We start from the raw sequence: 19,482 nt of genomic DNA, 5'->3' as shown, positions 1-19,482 counted from the left end.
GCGGCTCCTCTGGGCTCGCCAGGGCGCCTCCCGCGGGGCAGCTCGAAGGCCCCGCGGGGCAAGCGGCGGCTCCTGGTGAGGGCGCCGGCCCGGGCTTGTAGGGGGCGGCCCTGGGAACCTGCAAGGCGGTGGAGATGAAAGCCCGGGCACTGGAGGGCAGCGCGGCCCGGTCAGACGGAACCCCCCCACTTCCTACCTCCGACGGCCCCGCCGGCCACCCCGGAGAAGCTGCCCATGGCATGCGAGTTGGTCAGTCTGGTGGCGGCGGACGAGACGTGCACCAGGCCCGCGGCGGCGGGCACGGAGCTGAACAGGGACTGGAGCACAGACGAGCCCAGGTTGGCCTGCAGGGACATGGGGCCCAGGGCGAACTGCGGGGCCGGCGCGAAGGTGCCCAGGAAGGGCCGGTGCGTCTGCGCCGAGGTGGCCGCGCTGCCCGCCGAGGTCGACGTCGCCGTGCTGAGGCCCTGGCCGCTGAGGAGGCCCCCAGGGGGAACGGCAGCGGCAGAGATGAAGAGGTTGGGGCCGCCCTTGAAGTCCGTCTCGCGGTCCCGGTCGCGACTCCGGCCCGTCTTGGCCCCGTGCGCGAGGGCCTGCTTGTCGGGGGCCCCGCTGGAGGGTGGGCCCGGCTCAGCGGCCTCCTTGCCCTTGCCAGCCTCACCCTTGGGACCCCCCAGTCCGTCCAGCTGTCTCTTGTTCAGGAAGGAGCCCAATTCGGCGGCGCCCTCCTTGCCGCGGGAGCCGGGGAAGCTGAGCGGGGCGCTCAGGCCGGCTGCCTCGGGGCCCTTGAGGGCCAGCCCAGCACCATCGTTGAAGCTGTGTAAACTAAGGTCGGCGAAGGCGAAGCCGTTGGGGGGGTTGCTAGGGCTGAGGCCCCCCGTGGCCAGGGGCCCAGAGAAGCCTTTCCTTGAGTGCGCAGCCAGCTTGGGGTCAGCGGCCGCGTCGTCCAGGGGGGACCGGAAGGCGAACAGGGAGCCCTGGCACAGCGCCGTGCCCGCCTGCAAGGGGCTGTCAGCGGCCTTGGGCAGGCCGAGGTCCGAGATGGGTGAGAAGGTAGCCTTCCACTTGCTGCTGTTGACCGGCTCGCCCACCGGGGTGACCTTCCTGCCGGTCACGCTGCCCCCTGCAAAGGGGCAGCTGTGAGGCTGCAGGCACAGATGCCCACAGAGGGCCGGCGGGCAGAGGCCCCACACTGACGGGCCTCGTTCCAGCAAAAAAAATCCCATTCTCCCCCAACTCTGCCTCCACTAAATAGCAACCATCACAAAGTTCCCTCTGACTGAACCAGAAAAAAATGACTGACCCCCCACCCCCCAGTCCTGCAAGTGTCTCCTGGGAGGTGGGGATCCCCCACTTTGGAAAACACAGTTTAAGGAGCTAAAGGAAAGGGCAGGTAAGAATGGGCACCTAGTGGTCAGCAGCACCCACGCCTCATCTCCACATCAGCTCTGGGGCACAGGGAGCGTGGGAGGTGGGGATGAACCAGGCAGGTGGGTGTGTCTGTTGGGGGAAGGCTGGCGGCAGGGAGTGCCCCCCACCCCATACTCACCATTTTCCAAGGACTTTGGGGGCGACTTGCTGTCCAATGAGATGGTTGCAATCTTCCTCTCGATCCTGTGTGGACAGAGCATGTCAGCGTGTGAGCCTCGGGCTCTGCCCACACCGGGGCCAGATCCCGGGCCCACTGGTGGGCCACATCTCCCAGGGTAGCCTGGAGTGTCTGCCCCGAGTGGTCCCAGTGCCCCTTACACTGGTCTTTGCATCTGTGCCCCTGGTGCACATGGATGGCAGAGACACAGCTGCCAGGAGACCTGGGCATCGGATGGGCCCTGACTCAGCCGGACACAAGAACAGAGAGGGGCCAGGGCTGCAGTGCTTCCAAAAGAGGCCAAAGACCTCGCTCGTCCTAGGGGTGAGCTGGGCATGCTGGCCACCAGAGGGCGCACACGTGAATGAAGTGGGTGAGGCCTCCAGGGGCAGCCACTATGAGGGGACGCTGGTGACACTGGTGGAAACCGGACCATGGAGCCTGGTGAGAGTGCTCAGCACGGAGGGGCCAGGCTGGGAGGTCCAGGGGAAGGTCCCCTGTACTGTCATGTCCCAGCACCCCCCACCCCCGACCCACAGAGCAGGGCTCACAGCTGCATGTGCTCAGCACCTAGAAGCTTCCGCGGTGCCCATGAGCAGATGACACACACAATGTGTGTGTGGCCATGTCCCCCGTTTCCCCCCTCTGGACCTTTCTCAGCCATTCTGCATCTGGCCACTCAGTGCTCAGGAGTGAGCCCTGGTGAGTTAGTTTGGGGGGACCCTAAGCAGTGCCAGGAACTGAACAGAGTCAGCCACATACAAGGACAGAGTCACCCCATCTGCTCTTTGGCACCCCCTTTCTCAGCCCTGAAGAGGAAGGATACGCTAACCCCAGCTACGACATCCATCGTTTTTGTTTTTGGTTTTTAGGCCACACCTGGTGATGCTCAGGAGTAACTCCCGGCTCTGTACTCGGGAATCTCTCCTGGTGGGGCTCGGAGGACCCTATGGGGTGCCAGGATGGAACTGGGGTGGCCATGAACAAGGCCTGCACCTTACCCCCTGTAGCATGGCTCTGGCCCAACATTTGTGTCTGAGACAAAAGTCAGACACACCGGGACACATCCTGGCGGAGCCCCTCCTCCCCGAGATAAGAAGCAGGGGGGCAGGGGGCGGGCAGGAGTGAAGGGAGTGCTCGTCCCGCGTCTCTGCCCCAGGGAGCCTCACCTGGCACTAGCCGGCTCGTCCTCAGAGCCCGGCTCTTCGTCCGAGGTGAGCGGCGAGTACTGGGCGCCGTTGCTCGGGCCCAGCGGCTTCTCCTTCTTGAGCACGGGGGGCTGGTCATCCTGGTAGGGAATGGGGGAGCTCTTGAGCGAGCTCTCGGGGGACGAGATGGCGGTGATCTCCAGGGGCTGGTTGATGTTGCTGACCATGGAGTTGAGGTTCAGCGGGGAGCCCGACGACGGCGAGAAGAGGCCGGCAACGGCTGGCAGGGCCCGGCGCTTGGGGGACACGCTCGAGCTCAGGCTGGGGGTGCCCGCTGCTGCTGCCCTCTTCCTGCGGCCTCGCTTGCGGCTGTCGGGCCCGTGGCCCGGGGCGCCCGCAGGCAGCCCACTGTGCTTGTGGGAGGGTGACTGCTTGGCGCCGCCCGCCAGGGTGAAGACGATCCGTCTCTTGGCGTCACTCTCGGGGTCTGAGCAGCTGGCCTCCGCTGGCAGCTCCCCCTTGCCGGGGTCCGGAAGGGGGCCCTGGAGGGCGCCACCGAGCCGGGGGCTGGTGCAGAGCTGGTGGGCCGGGGAGATGGAGCCCGCGCCCCGGGACTGCGCCAGCAGTGGTGGGTGCTGCGGGGTGGAGCTGCGAGAGCCCATGGTGGCAAAGAGACTCCCTGAGCTTGAGGACTCATCGAAGGTCGAGGGATCGGCCCCGGGCACCAGGGAGGCCGGGCTGCCCGCCAGGGCCCCGCTGATGGCCACTGAGCCCGCATAGAAGCCTGCGGGAAAGACACAGAGTTCAGCCATCCCCGAGGTACCTCACAGGCCCTCCACTCCCTGCAGAAACCACCCCCACCTCTCAACCTGCCCCCTCCTTACTCCTGCTTACTGGGCACCAAGTGCAGAGGCGGTCGGTAAGGGGGACGTTACCTGCGGGCACTTGTGCCAGGCCTTTGCTGCCTGCACCCCCTTTGTCCAGCGTGGAGGCCTCCCGGGCCTGGGGCACTGGGCTGGGAGTGCTTCTCTGTGGGGGGAAGAGGACGGCTGAGCTGCCAGGGCCCAGACGTGGGCACGGAGCATGGTGGGCTCCAGGCCAGCAGAGAACTGGGGCATGCAGACAAACACCAAGCTGAATCCTGGCCAGGACCACCCCAAACCTGCACGTGGGCTGTCCCGGAACACAAAGTACCCCACCCCAGAGTGGACCAAGGAATGCCCTGCAGCTGTAAGGGTAGTGCAGCTGACCCCTGTATCATGTGGGTAGTCCTGACCCCAGGGGGATCTGGGACAGTCAGACCCCCAAGGTTCCACTCCCCCTGCCCCTCAGGATTAGGTCCTGTCCAGACAAGAAGCAGACAGTTCGACACTGATGGGGACGGGACTTCTCTGTGAGCTCATGGAATGTTCCGGAGTACACTGAGCACCCCACGCAAGTGCTGTGGTGTGTCCTGCGTCTCTGGAACACGGCCCTCCGGCTTCCGCCAAGCAGGGGCAACGGGATTCCCCTGTGCCCCCCACTGCCCCCCTTCCCATCTCCCCAAACAGGTCTGTAGTTGCCCACCACACTCACCTTCTCGGCACGGCTGGGGAGCACCACGCTTGCCAGGGGGATGCTGACGGGCAGCTTGCTGGGCTGCACCGTGCTCAGCGGGATGCTGACGGGCAGGCTGGTGATGGCCTCCCCGCTGCTGCTGGAGCCACGCTCCTTCACACCCTGCGGACCCCACAGCAGCTGCTGACGGCGGGGCGGGGCGCCCGGCACGCTCACCTGCCCCAGACCAGCTCTGAGCCCAAGGTCGATGGTGCTGCTGCACCCCTCTCAGGGGTCACGCCCGCCCTCCTCACCTTCTCGCTGCCCTTCTCCCCGGCTGTGGGCAGGGCCCCGGGGGACGCAGGCCACGGGTCCTGTGGGCTCAGCTTCATGCCGTTGGCCAGGCCGGGGCTCCCAGTCTCCTTGGCGTGCTCGGCCCTGGGGTCAAACGAGCTGTTGGCGGGAGCCCTCCAGGCCAGCAGCAACTCCCCCCCAGTGTCCCATCTCCCATTCCGGGGATAGCCTCACTCACCGGGGGTGCAGCTCGCTTGAGGCCTTGGTACCAGCTGCGGGCTCCTGGCTCAGGTGTCGCCGCAGTACCAGCTTGGCGGGCGACAGGCGGGTGTAGTCGGGCAGGGCCAGGCCTGTCAGCTTGTCGAGGCGAGGCCGGCCGCCGTGGCTGGGGGTGCAGGGCACCACCTCCTGGTCTAGGGGTGACGCCAGGTACTGGGGGGTGTTCTGCTTGGAGGGGGGCCGGCTGAGTGCCCCACAGAGCTCGTAGCCCGCCGCATGGCCGTTGAGGGAGAGCTCGGGGCTCAAGCCACTAAAGGGTGCCAGGGAGAACTTGGAGGCGTCCAACTCCGGGGGCAGCCGGCCGGGCTGGGGGCCCAGGCCCTCGTCGGGGGGCCCGCATGACTTGAGCTGCAAGAGCTCCTGCCGCCGCTGGTTCTTCTCCAGCTCCACGATGCTGATCTGCAATGTGAAGGGGCGGGTCAGTCCCCATTGCCAAGGGGGGGGGGTTCTGGCGGAGAAAGGCCACCGGGGGTCGGGGGTCACATGGTGCACCCAAGCCCTCCGCCTCCCAGCAGACACCTTTCTAGACCTGCTGTGCAGACCCCTCAAAGCAAGCCACGGGGCCAGATCCAGATTCACCCGCACAGGATCGGGGAGAAGGGGCCCACCCCAGCCCGCACCTGCAGCTCCAGGCAGCGCCGCTGCTTCTCGGAGATCTGGCTGCGGAGCGCCTGCTTCTCCTTCAGCAGCGTCTCCAGCGACAGCGTGGACCAGTCCAGCTTCAGCTCCTCGCACCGAGCCTTGAGCTACACCACGGGACGGGACGGGGAGGTCCAGAGGGCAGCCCCAGGGACACAGCGCTCCCCAGTCCCCTCCCACCCCACGAGAAGTCCCAGGGGAGCAGCATGGCAGTAGGCTGATGTCCCCACTGGCCCGTGACGCCCCCTCCTGTCTCAGTGGACAGGAGGCCCCAGGTCCGGTGCAAAAGGAGGCAGGTTGTAAGAAGTCTGTCCTCGGGAGGGGAGCCCAGGGTCTCCCAGGCCCTCCCACCCCAGGTTCAAGGACCCCTGAGCCATGCACCCAGCAGACACAGGCTCTGGGGTCCCCTAGGACCCCTGCTTTAGGTTCTCGGACACTATTCCTCACAAACCTGATAGGCTTTAGGTTTCCTGGAGCCCCCACACACTGGCTGCAGACTGGGGCCCCCGCACCCCCACCCAGCAGATGCTGACACTGGGGTCCCCACACCCCCACCCACCAGCTGCAGACTCTGCCCCCGCAGTGCCCGCGTGTCCTTCTCCAGCTGCTCGGTCTGCTCGCGCAGCTGCCGGTTGTGTGCCGAGATCTCCTTCTGTGCTTGGATCAGGTCGTTGTAGGTCAGCGCCTTCACGCCCAGCTGAGAACACAGTGTGGTGGTCATGGGGGGTGGGGGGGCAGCCAAGGAGGCTCCTCTGGGCCAGCTCTCTCCACCTCCCCACCCCTGTGGACGGGCGCGACCCCACCTCGTCCAGCTTCTGCTGAAAGAGCCTCCGGATCTCATCCTTCTGGGCCTGGCAGTGGCCAAGCAGCTGCTGCGCGGCACCCAGGAGCCTGGCGTTCTTCTCCTGTGGGAAAGGCGTTTGGGCGTTTCAGAAGACGTGTGTGTGTGTGTGTGTGTGTGTGTGTGTATGTGTGTTGGGGGGGGGGGTGCATGCGGGTCAGGACACCGGAACTGCCTGCCAGGACACACTGACGCCACAAGGGCTGTCAAGCCCAGCTCCAGCCTGGAACTACCACGGCCACGCGTTCCCATGGGAGGCCCAGAGCCAGCTGCAGGGGCCCGAGGGAGGGGGGTCTGGAGGACTGGGGGGTGGGGGTGGGGCAGCACCTTCTCCTGGTCCAGCAGCTGTTGCAGGTTGGCTTTGTATTGTGGGGTCTTGGTGTAGGCCAGGAACTGCAGATACTGGACCTTGAAGGACTCTGAGGGGGGAAGTGGGGTTGGGTGAGAACACAAGGTTCCTAATTCCCGGGGACCGCGGGGACACACGGGCTCCCCTCAGCCTTCCCCTGCACCGCACGACGCGGCCACTGGGGGGTGGCGGTGAGCAGCCTCCAGGGCCCCCCACCCGGCCCCCTGCGGACCCCTGGCACCCCCCTGCGCTCCCCCACGCTCACCAAGCAGCTTCTGCAGTGCGGGCGGGGTGGGGGCCAGCAGCAGCTGGTCGGGGGGCTGGCGCTGCACGCTGGGAGGTAGCTGGTAGAAGGGGCTGTGAGGTGACTTGTAGGCATCTGAGGGGAGAGGGGGTCTGTCAGCGCCCAGCGGGCCGCCGACCTCCAACCCCACCCCACCCCCACCCGCGGCGCACCCTGGGGTGAGGGCGAGGCGGGCGGCGGCTCCGCCTGCGCGTGCAGCAGCTCCAGCGGCGTCTGACCCTTGCGGGGCTTGCGCTCGGGGTGCGACGCGCTCAGCTTCTTGGGGCGCCCCCGCTTCCGGCCCGCCATTTTGCGCCCCTTCTTGTTCAGCTTCTTCTTCCGGGCCTTGGAGGGGGATGGCTTTTTGACGGTGGTCGCCCCGGCTTTCTCTTCCTCAGCACCAGAGTCCTGGGGGGCGGGGGGGGGGGCATGAGCGGCAGGGCGGGGCGAGGGGCGCATGGGCGCCGGCGGGGCGGGCGCGGGGCTCACCAGGGGCGCGTCCACGGGCGCGGCGGCCGCCTTGCTCTCGGGCGCCTTGGTGGGCGTGGACGTGCTGCTCTTGCTCTCCCGCTGCTGCCGCCGCCGCGCAGCCTCCTGCTCCTCCTGGGGGGAGATGCCGCCAAGTTGGGGCGCCGCCCCCGCCCCTCAGCCCCAGACCCCCTCAGACACCCCTCAGCCCCACACCATACCCCCTCAGACACCCGTCAGACCACACCCCGACCCCGCCCCTCAGCCCCATACCCCTCAGACCACACCCCCACCCCTCAGCCCCCATTCCCCCTCAGACACCCCTCAGCCCCCATACCCCCTCAGACTAAACCCCGGCCCTCAGCCCCCCTCAGACAACACCCCCCCGCCCCTCAGCCCCCGACACCCCCTGACCACACCCCGCCCCTCAGCCCCCACCCCCCTCAGACCACACTCCAACCCCGCCCCTCAGCCCCCATACCCCTCAGACCACACCCCCACTCCCGCCCCTCAGACCCACTCCCCAACCCCTACCCTCAAGCTCCCATATCCGCACCCCTCAGCCCCCTTCAGCCCACAGCCCATCCGCACCCCTCAGTCCCGATCCCTGTCCCTGCGCCTCGCCCAACCCGGTCCCCTAGGCCCCCTTCAGATATACCCACTACCACACACACCCTGTCAAAGCATGCGCACAAGCCACCCACCTTCGGGCCACGCCCCCACCTCAGTCTGCCTAAACCACGCCCCCAACTTCAGCCAGCCCTGCCCCCCCCACCCCAACTTCAGCTGGCCTTGCCTCCAGGCGACACCTGCCCACCCCAATCACCACCCCACCTTCAGACCACTCCCTCAGCCCCAGTCCCTCATGGCCGGCGCCCCCAGAAGGGTCCATTATCACATGGCCTACTCTGCCTTGGAGGCAGGCAAGGGGCAGGGAGCCTAGCCTCCCACCCTGATCAAGCAGTTCCAGGCCAGCCCCCCAACATGTCCCCCGAATCCCAGCCCTCCTGGCAGCCAGCGTCCCCTTTCAGAGAGCCACAGTGCCTCTCATCCCCAAACGCCTGCGGCTGAGGAGAGAAGCTCCGCTTACCCTGAGTTTGGGATTTTTCAGACTAGAGAAATAGTTTTCAAGCTAAAAAGGGAAAGTAGAGAAAAGAGGCACAGTCTGGTCAGCAGTCAGGGACCCGCCCACCCGCAGGCCTCCACATCCCACCACTCCCGCCCCTGTCAGAGACCCCCAGCACCCTGATGTGGGCTCAGCTGGTCTCCACCCAGAGAGACCGACAGGGTCCCAGGACACCTCTGGGGACGGCCTGGGGCAGGGAGGGGGCACAGCTGGACTGTGCTGTCCACCGGCACTCACTATGGTACGGTCGATAGTGTGCAGATAGTAGGACACTGGCTTCCCCGTCCACGACACGGAGCCCTTCAGCGGGGACAGCTCCACCACGCGCATGATGGTGCCAATGTCTGTGTGACAGCCACATGCACACTCAGGCCACGTGGAGAGCTGTGGGGGCAAGGTGTCCCCACGCTCACACAGGCCCGAGGACCCGAACGACACAGGTGAGGACCAGTTCTTACCGCTCAAGTTCCGGCTGTTGATTCTGAAGTTTAAGGGGGCAAAGGGCTTCGAGGACACGATTCTGCCACCTGAAACAGAAAGCCCATTGCTGCCGGTCAGAGCAGAGGAAGCCATCTGTGTGCACGTGTGTCACACACACACACACACACACACACACACACACACACGGTCAAGCACCAGCCAGCAACAAAGGCTCATCACTCTCCTGTGAAACCTGTGGGCAAGACTCTACACTGGTAAGGCTCTGACCCTAAGGCCCCGTTGCTAGGCAACCTGCACAGCACCCCCAGAAGGGCCATGCCAGGCCCCCAAGCCCCCCAGGCCCCAGGTTAGAGCCCCGGGCTAGCAGCCCACAGCCCCGAGGATGAGGCGCTTGCTCAGGCAGCAAAGGCCCTACCTTCCTTCATGTTTGCAAACCGCTCCTTCAGCTGGTGATCCACCTCAGGACCAAAGGCAAAGTTATTCACAAATATAACACTGTAAGGCAATGTTCCGCTTCAGTGACCGGGCCAGCCAGCAAGACTCCAGACGCACGCAGACCCCCCCCCCACTGACCCTTCCTCCCCCCAGTCCCACCCGGAGCCCGCACTACCTCCACCTGCCTGCATGCCCAGGCTGCCTACGTCCAGCATCTCCCACCTCTCAGCACCTCACCTGCCCACACTGCCATCATCGCCACCTGCCCCACCCCCACCCTCCTCAGCCTCCATCCAGTCAACTGGGAAGAAGGCCAGGTTTTTTGGGGGGATGAGGGTTTGGGCCACCTGCTGAGAGTCCACCCCGCCCCCCAGTCCGGCAGGGGAGGGCAAAGGGTACCAGCACACAAGCTCTTGTCCAGCCCCGGGTGGGGAGATGAGAACCTGGGGAGGGCCCTTGCCCAAACTGGCTCAGCCTGGCACCCCTCCCAGGTCCCCAAGCCTCCACATACAGCGTCCCTGCCCAGGAGAACCACCACAGGCACCCCACAGGGTCTGCCCGGCAGGCACCCCACAGGGTCTGCCCGGCAGCCCCCCAACATACCTCGTGTTGGCGATTCGCTCCCTCCACTCTTCTGAAAGAAAGTCGCCTCTTTCCAGCTGAAAGGGAACGGGAAAGGCCCGCTCAGGGGTCTGGCGGAGGGCAGCGCCCCTGCCCACCCGCTGGAGGAGACAGAGAGGCAAGGACGGGACAGAGGAGGCCCCCTCCTCCCTGAACGCCCACATGGTCGGAGCCAATCGGGGTGGAGGACGCAGACAGGGCTGAGGGGGGAGTCAGGGTCACCCAGGAGGCCGGGAGTTCCCGCACTTCTGCGTGGGGAGACGTGGTTGTGTGGAGCACCCGAGGGCCACTGGAGTCCCCCAGGCCCCACACACACGCACAGGACCGTCATCAACCCACATCTCCTCTGGGGGAGCAAATCCCTCCCCACCCCAGAGCAAGGAGCAACCTGCTTCTTCCACAGGACACAACCAGGACAGCAGTGAAGGGGCGCAGGGGCGCGTGGGCACCCCCAGAGCCCAATCCCCGGGACCTCACACACAGGGAAGGACTCCAGGGATGGAAAACTCCGGAAGAGGCCCCTCCCTGCGGAGATCAGAAGTGTGTTCAGGGGCTGGAGGGGTGAGGCCACACACTGCTCACCCATGTCTGTGCCCTGCAGGGTGCCGGGAGATGGTCGGGATGGCCCGACCCTGCAGAGAACAGGAGGGGGCCCCCAGAGCACCCCAAGATCACACGCTGAGCCGGGCTCCCGCCGGCCTGGAGCCACTGTCCACAGGAACAGGCTGGGCCCTGGGTGCGGCATGGCTGGGCGAGGGTGGGGGCAGGGGACTGAGCAGAAGGGAAAGATCCTGGCCCCCACTTCCTGGGGGCTGCAGGGGTCCGCCTGCTTCTGGCTCTTCACTCCTAAGAAGACTTTAGCTATCCATTCATTTACTTTTTGGCTTTGGATCACATCCAGCAGTACTCGAGGATTACTGCTGAGATGTTATGGGGCGCTGGGAATTGAACCCGAGTTGACCGCATGCCAAGCAAGCACTGCATCACTCCGGCCCCTAGGAGAGGGGCCACCGTGCTCCCAAACACCCTCAAGAAGTCCTCCCAAGGGCTGGCAGGGAAGGGAAGGGCGGGGAGCACACAATCGGTGTGGTCACTCCCCTGCCCTCACCCTAGGGCCGCGCTGGGCTGGGCCACCCACACCCGCTGGTCTCTCCCATGACCTCCGGCCTGTGTGTCCTGGGGCCACAAGCCCACTGACTGGGGTCAGGGATGGGGGGGGGGAGGTCCTATTGGACATGCCCCAGCACCGCACCCCGAGCTGGCTGGCTCCAGAACTAGTAAAGAGCAGCCCAGCGACTGCCCGACGCTCCAGGAGTCGGGGCACGAAGCGGCACCCACCAACCGTCCCAGCGAGCGTCCACGGGGGGCGCCCCCAGGAAGTCCCTCAGCGCCAGCCCCTTCTCCCAGGATGAGGCCCCGCTAGAGGTGCCCCCAGCCTCCGGGGGCCCAGCCCGAAGCGGAGCCTCGCAGGAGGCGGGCTTGGCCCGGAAGCGTGGGGACACGCGGGGACACAGCGGCGGTGATGGCAGGAGGCCTGGCTGTGCCTTCTGGGCTGGCGGGACATGCGCTATTTTTAGCCGGAGCTGGCCGGGCGCCTGGGCGCGGCAGCCTGCAGCACTCAACATGCCAAGCCGGCGCCCCGCAGACCGCACAGGAAGCAGGTCCACGCTCACGCCAGGCCACACGTCCGGGCGCCCCTGGACTCCAGCCTGAGCACACACACCCCCGGCACCACAGCCCTCGAGTACAGAGGACGTGGGGAGGCACAGACCCTCCGTAGGCCCCCTGACCCCAAACACGCCAAGCCAGGCAGCACCTTGGGGCTGGTGCTGGCCAGAGCGGGGGGCCCAGCAGCCGCCTCCTTCACCCTCCCGAAGCCACCAGAGGCAGTGCTGCACCCGGTTAGCACTGGAGGCCTCCAGGGGCCAGAACAGAATTCTGAACTCAGTGCCTGAACTGGGTGGCCCCCAACTGGAAGCAGGATGTGTTCCGCTTAACTGGGGCTTGGAGGGTTCTGAGGTCACAACTAGTGGCGCTCAGGGCTGACTCCTGGTTGGCACTCAGGGATCATCCTTTGCAGGGCAGAGAGGGCCATATGTCAAGAGGGGCCAGGGACAGAGCCTGGGTCAGCCACGAGCAAAGCAAGAACCCTACCTTTGTCTAAGCGCTCTGGCCCCGACAGAGGGGTCAGCCAGCAGCCCTGCCTGGACGGCCTCAGCAGGCCAGATCAGCTAGGGGAGCCTGGGTCCCAAGGCCCGGGGTCTGCAAGGGGAGCCCTGAACTCAGTCTGTGCAGACTCAGCCCAGAGACGCCCCCTCACCGATGCAGAGCCAGACCTTCAGGGGAGGCGCAGGGGAACACGCCAAAGGCCCTGACTGGTGCAGCGAGCTAAGACGAGACAGCACTGAGAGGCAGGCAGAGCAGCTGCAGACATCCAGGGCCCCCTAGGAAGTTTGGAGCTTCCCAGATGTGACTCCAGAGCACCCACCAGGGCTATGTTTTGGGGCTTATACCCAGCTGCACCAAGGGGTTAGTCATGGCTTGGTGCTCAGAGATCATCCCTGGCAGTGTTCAGGGGACCCTATGGGCAGCCAGGATTGAGCCCAGACCCGCTGTCCACAAAGCCAGTGCTGTCCCCACTGTCCAACGCTCTGGCCCCTCTAGGCTCTCCCCCGGACGCAGCACTGCAGGAGGGAGCCAGCAAGGGGGGGGGGGGTCAGCACCTGCCCCCGGCCCACCGAAGCCACTGTGAAGACACGCACCCTGCTGCAGCCCCTCCTGCCCACTGCAGCCAAGCAGGGACCCACAGGCATGGGCCCACTGGGTAAAGCCATGAAGGAATAGTACACCTACTTGATTCAGGGGGTGTATGTGTGCGGGCCCCAACGGTGGGCTTGACAAGGGGTAAAGGGAGGCAAAGGCTCGGGGTGGAAGGCCGGGGGACCATGGGCTACACCCTGGGCAGTGGTGGGTGGGGCTGCCAAGGCAGGAGGGGGGCACAGCAGGCAGTAGGCGGGGCTGCCTGGTGTCTGTCTCGCCCTGGACAGCAGTGGGCGGGGCTAGGGCCGGGGCGGGGCTTGGGCCGGGCACTCACTGTGTACTCTGCATGCTTTTTCCCGTACCATTTCATCCACTTCCGGAACTCTCGGTCCATGGTCTGCAGGAGGCAGGCAGTGTGTCACCCACAGATGTCTGGGCGGGAAGGCCCCTTAACCCCCTACACACACACACACACACGCACGCATGCACATGCTGGCCCCTACCATCTCGGTGGACACAACCAGCTCAAGCAGGAGAGGGGAATGACGCTCAGGAAGGCAGCGCGTTTGGAAATGGGGGTCTCAGAGCTCCCACCCCATCCTTCCATCCTAGCACACCAGCCTGCGTCTCAGCAGGGAAACCCAGCAGGAAATTCGCAGGAGTTACCATACATGCACGCGTACACGCCACCATGCGAGCATGCGCGCCCACGCACAGGCGGGCTGGCCCGGAAGCACTCACCTCCGCGTACTTGGCCGGGATGTCGGCTTTCTCCACGCCGTAATGATGCCTGCAGTTGGTGGCCGCCGCGACCTGCAGCACCACCTGGCCCACACCTTTGGAGAAAAGAAGCTCAGTAGGCGACACAGCCCAGCATCCCGGACCAGGACAGGCTCCTCAAGAGGGGCTTTGTGGGGCTAGGGGTCACAGGCCACCCCACCCAGGCAGTGAGCTGTGCTCCACCTTCCAGGGATGGGTGTCGAGAAACAGGGTGTTCCTGCTCTCCAGAGTCTAGCCCAAGTTTCAGGGTTGAAGGAAGATGGCAGGGGTGGGGGGATCCCTGTCTGACTCGCTCATCAGAAAAGCTCAGCACAGCACTGCTGGGATCTGGGGGCTTGGGGGTAGCAGGAGACCCCAGGCCGTGGTGGTCAGTGGGGTCAGGAGACACAGGAAGCCGCAAAACAAGGCACAGGATGGGTAAAACAAAGGCGAGAACCTACACAGGGCCAGAGAGATACAGTGCAGCTGATTTGGGTTCGATCCCTGAGCAGAGAGCCAGGAGGAACCCCTGAGCACACCGGATGTGGCCCCAAAACAAAACAAACAAAAAACCCCTATGCCCTGGGCTGAGGAAAGGGGGCGCGCAGATGACTCAGAGGACAGGCTGGAGTTTTTACTCTGCATGCAGTGCCTGGCCCGAGCACTAAGCTGGGAGCAGCCCCCACGCGCCACCAGGTCTGGCCCAAAGAGAGAGCAGAGAAAGAAAGAGCAGCATATGACATTCGGAAAGCCGAGTGTGCAGCTGGTGGGGTACGTCAGTCACATGAGCTGCGACCCTGTGGACCCCACCAGCAGTCACCTCTGGCCCCATCACAGCCCCTTCCTGGGGCAGCCAGGTGCCTGGAATGGGAGCTGGAGTGACAGCACGGAGGGGAGGGTGCCTGCCTCCCACGTGGCCGACCTGCATAAGATCCCTGAGCACAGAGCCAGGAGGAAGCCCTGAGCACTGCCGGGTGTGGACAAGGGGACAGGGCACCCGCCCCAAGGGTCGTGACAGGCCCCACATATAGCAATCAGAGTCTGGCCATCAGCGTGGCCCACGGGGGGACGGGCCGGGGCGGCAGGATGACGCGGGCCAGCTGTGGGCCAGGGGCAGGCGCCGGTGCACACAGCCAAGTGCGCAGGGAAGACCTGGGCAGTCCCAGGGGGTGTCCCGGGGCACCCGCTCACCACTGCCCAGGTCCACGAACAGGTCGTCCTCGGTCATCTTGATCTCGTCGATCATCTGTGCCACCAGGTCAAAGGACGTCTCGCCATACACCTCGGGGGAGAAGGGCTCGTAGTTGTTGAGCTTCTCAGGGTCGGTCACGGAGTGGTTGTACACCTGCTGCAGGATGTGCCGCAGGAGCCCGTTGGACGGCCGCGTGTTCAGCTTCATGGGCTGCGTGGTCCCCTTCCACTGCGGACACAGAAACGAGGAGGGTTGCTGAGGCCGCCAGCCACGGGACCCCGCGTGCAGCCGGGAATGTGGGCGGCTCCCTGGGCACCTACCAGCTGGTGGATGCTGTCGATGGCCCGGTTGTACTTGTCGCAGAGCCTCTGCATGCTCTCAAAGCTGCAACACAAGGGGGCACCCCAGCTCAGGCTGAGCATGGGGACCCCTGTCTTCCCCACCTGCTCCCCAGCTGCCCAGCCCCGGCCCGAGGGGCACCTTCACCAGAGCACCCCCAGGTGCCGGGACCACCCACACCCCCCGGCTTCACGCCCGGTCCTGAGGGCGAGCGCCACACGCCTGCCAGTGACATCAGGACCGCGGGTCAGCTCCCCTGACCCAGTGTCTCGGGGTGTCTATACCATCACGGGGACACCTGCCTCCAGCGGGGCTCAGGAAAGCCGCTCACACCCCACAGTGCCCAGAGAGCCCAGACGCCAGTAAGGCCGGGAGCACGGGGAGCCCCGTGCCAACCCGATGGAAGGGAGCACATGGGCATCCGAGTGGAAGGGAGCACATGGAGGTCCACGTAGAAGGGGAGCACCTGGGGGTCCGTGTGGAAGGGGAGCACTGGGTCTCTTTCTACTCCGCACCAGTGGCCCCTCCTGCAAGGGTCAGGCGGTGGCCACAGGGGGTCGGCCAGTTCTCTAAAGGAGAGAAGGGACCCCCCACACCAGGGCCCAGCAGCCCATGCCCCCACCCACTGCCTCAGAGCCCTGAGCACTGTGGCGAGCCCCTGCCAGGAATTCCAGAATGGAAAATTGAGAAGGGGTGACACAAGTCATCGCGAGAGGGCACAGGCAGTGGCCCCTGCCGGAGACGGGCTGGGATCGGGGTTATAGTGGAACAGGGAGCAGGGCCTGGGGGCCAAGCCCAGGCAGGAGCCCCAGACGTAAGGGACAGGTGTGCATGTCCCTCTCACAACTCCCCTTCCAGCTGGGCCTGAGTAAGCGGGATGCGGCCCCACCACAAAACAAAAACTTCGGGGCAGAGGCCCGGCCCTGCCCATGGAACAAGGCATCCTTCCCAGCAGGTGCCCAGCCGTCCTCAGGCAGGACAGACATGTGGTCCCAGTCACACTGGGAAGGAGCAGCCTGGAACTGCCACCAATTGATCATATATCTCTTTATTTGTTTTGTTTCGGAGCCACACCCGGCTTTGCTCAGGGCTTACTCCTGGCTCTGTGCTCAGGGGCTACTCACTCAGGGTTTGGGAGACCCTATGGGATAACGGGATTTGAGCCCGGGTCGCCTGCACGCAAGGCGGGCACCCTCCTGGCTGGACTATTGATCAGGCCCCTCCTCTGGTGTTTAAAGCCAGGTGCAAGGGCCGGAGCATGGACAGGGGCTCAGGCTTTGGTGCAGAATGCCTCCCCATCACCCCCCGCACATCCTAAAGAGCCAGGAGCCCCCGGATACAGCTCAAAACACATACACAAGAAATACCAAGGGAACAGAGACATCGCACAGTGGGGCGGGCGCTGGCCTTGCAGGGGGCTGACCCGGGTTCAATCCCTGGCATCCCACGGGATCCCTGAATGCAGAGCCAGGAATCAGTCCTGAGTAAGCGGGATGCGGCCCCACCACCACAAAACAAAAGCAAAAGGGCCCAGTGAGCTCCCACCTTGGCCCTCTCGGCCCCGGGTGTGGGGGCTACCAGCCAGCACGGGCACCGCAGGAGGAGACAGACCCTTGCCATGGGGTCTGTCAGCGGGGAGGGGTTGCCTTGCACGTGGCCGACCCAGGTTCCACCCGGCATCCCATATGGTCCCCGAGCACGGCCAGGAGTAATTCCTAAGTGCAGAGCCAGGAGGAACCCCTGAGCATCACCGGGTGTGGCCCAAAAAGCAAGAAATAAATAAATAAATAGATAGATAGATAGATAGATAGATAGATAGATAGCAAATACGGGGGCAGCAGCAGGTAAGGGGTGCCCGGCATGCTCACCTTTTTGTATCGTAGTCGATCAAGACGTAATTCTCCATGGCCAGCTTGAGGTCTGGGATTTCTTCGCACACCCACCTGGAAGCAGACGCAGCAAAGGTTGAATGGGGGGAGCCCCGGCGGGAGAAGAAGGCCCGCAGCACTCCTGGGGCGCCCCCACCCCCGCAGCCCTGCCAGTGGCCACAGGTGGCCATGGTCAGCCCCTCCTGTTCCAAGTGAAGCGAAAGGCTCAAGCCCGAGCCAGAAGTGACTGCTCTTCCTGGCCAACAAGAGTGACCGACAGGGAGGAGGACTGAACCCCGACAGACAAGCATTGCGAGGAAATCACCAGGGGACCCCCAGGGAAAGAGCCAACCCCCAGGGACTCAGCAGTGTAGAGCTGATGGGGCGAGGGGAGGGGCCGAGACCCAGGAGGCAGGCGTGCAGGCAGAGGCTGACCAGGGCGCCCACACGAGACAGCCACGCCCTGGGGAGGAGGACAGAGCCCCACGCCCCAGTACCACCCCAGTTCCGCTCAGTCCCAGAAAGGAGAAGAAAAAAAAAGAAGAAACAGGGTCACATGGTGACTGCAGGAAGTGGTCTAGACCCACTCCCGCACATACAATCACACACTCTCACCTTCATACACACACACACATACATTCATTCATACTCTCACATTCACACACACATATTCACACTCCTACTCTAATACTATCACACACACACTCGTGTTTATTCACACTCATATGCTAATACTGTCACATTCAGTTTCACATTCACACACATATTCATGCTCACTCTTATAATCTCATACACGCAGTCACACTCACTCACATTCACACGTACTCACACTCATATTCGAACATTCATACGCACATTCGCACACTAACCCTCACATCCTCACACTTATACTCACACTTGCATTCTGTCTCTCTGTCTCTGTGTCTCTGTCTCTCTCTCTCTCTCACACACACTCACACACACACACACACACACACACACACACACACACACAGGGCCAGCTAACGCCCCTGCCCTCGGGTCCAGCTCCCACCCCCAGGCCCCTGCAAACGTGGCAGGGTACATAGCTGGGCGGCGGAGTGACTACTCGGTCCAGATGTGGGAGGGTTCAGCCCCCTGCACACAGAAGTTCCAACTCAAGCTCCACAGGTGTGTGGGGCCACCTTCCAGCACACCCTCGGCTCCTGGCTAACTCTGCCCCTTTCTGTCCGGGCTGCACTTCCTCCAGGAACATTTTCCCCTTCGGACCCTTGCCTGGCCAGAAACCTCAGCCACCACGGGCAGAGCTGGGCGTCCCTGGACCCACTGAGACGGCAGAGGACCACACAAACCCATCCCTGGACACAGGCCCTGGCCAAGGGATCTGCACAGAAGCCTCGAGAACACGGTGAGCTGCGCGAGGCACGGGGGCAACCGGCTGGGACCGTCCCAAGAAACAGCGGGGGTGACCCAGTGTTTCTAAGGCCAGCAGGAGGGCACTGGAGAAGGGGAAGGAAGAGCAGCCCCATAGTGTTCGCAGACTAAAGACTGGAGGTTCCACCACCCCGGCTGGACCCCACCCCTCCGGCACATCCCGGAGGGTGCCAGGGAGAGGGGCCCAGGCTGGGGCTGGCGTCCATGTCTAAAAACTGACCAGGGCCCTCACAAGCCCAAACCCCCTCACCCAAACCCCTCGGGCCGGACAACCAGCCACCGCCAAGTGAGGCGGACAAGAAAGACTTTCTAGCCAGGGCCGGGAGGACCCTGGGGTGCATGATCTGTGTGCAGGAGGCCTAGATTCTTTCGCCGCATTGCATGGTCCTGAAACACTGCCAAGAGTAGCCTGGAGGGGCTGAGAGATAGTACAGCATGGAGGGTGCTTTGTCCTGCATGCATCCAAGCCAGGTTCACCCTATATGGTCCCCTGAGCACAGCAAGGAGCGATTTCTGAGTGCAGAGCCAGGAGGATGCCCTGAGCATAGCCAGGGTGTGGCCAGAAGTGCCCCCTGCCCAAACCGGAAATAAAAGTAAGGAGGGAAAGCTGCAGTCTGACCAAGAGACGGGATCACAATGCCAATGGAGGGGACAGGGGGGCCGCCCAGGCAAGACGCCCCCGTTCACCCGCTATCTGACAACCCACCGGGAAAGGTGGGGCCCACAAACCTACCAACAATAAAAAAAAAAAAAACTTCGATTATTGTGAATAATCGAGGTGATCCTTGTAACTCTGAAGGCTGCAGTTTCCCCAGACTGACAGGAACCTTGGGGCTGCTGTCGCCGGCTTCCGGGGAGCCCCGGCCCATGCCACAGCTTGGCCCCCCCTCTCTGCTGCAAGCCCTTCCGAACCCCATACATAGGCCCGGCAGGAAGCCCAGGAAACACCCGGAGAGGCTCCCCCCACTACCCCCAGTCTGCACAGTGTCCCAAGTTCGATCCTCAGCCCTGTCGGGTGTGGCCTGGGAGGCCTCTGAGGGTGGCCACAGGGGAGCCCCACGGTCACTGACATGGCAGGAGCCAAGCAGTGAGCCAAGCCCGGC

The 19,482-nt window shown here is 64.4% G+C and overlaps 1 protein-coding gene across 4 annotated transcripts in view; it reads right to left on the bottom strand.

Annotated features, from left to right (window-relative positions):
* Positions 1-19,482, bottom strand: part of DOT1L (DOT1 like histone lysine methyltransferase) — a 32,173-nt gene that overhangs the window by 2,962 nt on the left and 9,729 nt on the right. For 3 of the 4 annotated variants that reach the window (XM_055126587.1, XM_055126590.1, XM_055126589.1), the window contains 24 exons: positions 16,967-17,041; positions 15,080-15,143; positions 14,759-14,987; positions 13,550-13,644; positions 13,143-13,205; positions 10,031-10,086; positions 9,408-9,487; positions 9,010-9,078; positions 8,789-8,895; positions 8,516-8,557; positions 7,447-7,560; positions 7,131-7,365; positions 6,940-7,053; positions 6,653-6,744; positions 6,288-6,389; positions 6,044-6,181; positions 5,466-5,591; positions 4,805-5,244; positions 4,587-4,710; positions 4,312-4,455; positions 3,672-3,765; positions 2,758-3,520; positions 1,550-1,614; positions 197-1,123 (listed from right to left, as the gene is read on the bottom strand). In XM_055126587.1, coding sequence (XP_054982562.1) covers positions 197-1,123; positions 1,550-1,614; positions 2,758-3,520; positions 3,672-3,765; positions 4,312-4,455; positions 4,587-4,710; positions 4,805-5,244; positions 5,466-5,591; positions 6,044-6,181; positions 6,288-6,389; positions 6,653-6,744; positions 6,940-7,053; positions 7,131-7,365; positions 7,447-7,560; positions 8,516-8,557; positions 8,789-8,895; positions 9,010-9,078; positions 9,408-9,487; positions 10,031-10,086; positions 13,143-13,205; positions 13,550-13,644; positions 14,759-14,987; positions 15,080-15,143; positions 16,967-17,041 — 4,358 coding nt within the window. The remainder of the gene's footprint in view (positions 1-196; positions 1,124-1,549; positions 1,615-2,757; positions 3,521-3,671; positions 3,766-4,311; positions 4,456-4,586; positions 4,711-4,804; positions 5,245-5,465; positions 5,592-6,043; positions 6,182-6,287; positions 6,390-6,652; positions 6,745-6,939; positions 7,054-7,130; positions 7,366-7,446; positions 7,561-8,515; positions 8,558-8,788; positions 8,896-9,009; positions 9,079-9,407; positions 9,488-10,030; positions 10,087-13,142; positions 13,206-13,549; positions 13,645-14,758; positions 14,988-15,079; positions 15,144-16,966; positions 17,042-19,482) is intronic. The other variant, XM_055126588.1, reaches the window with a different exon arrangement.

This window comes from Sorex araneus, chromosome 2 (genome assembly GCF_027595985.1).
Source record: "Sorex araneus isolate mSorAra2 chromosome 2, mSorAra2.pri, whole genome shotgun sequence".
Taxonomy (NCBI): Eukaryota; Metazoa; Chordata; class Mammalia; order Eulipotyphla; family Soricidae; genus Sorex; species Sorex araneus.
This window is presented reverse-complemented; position numbering and strand designations above follow the sequence as displayed.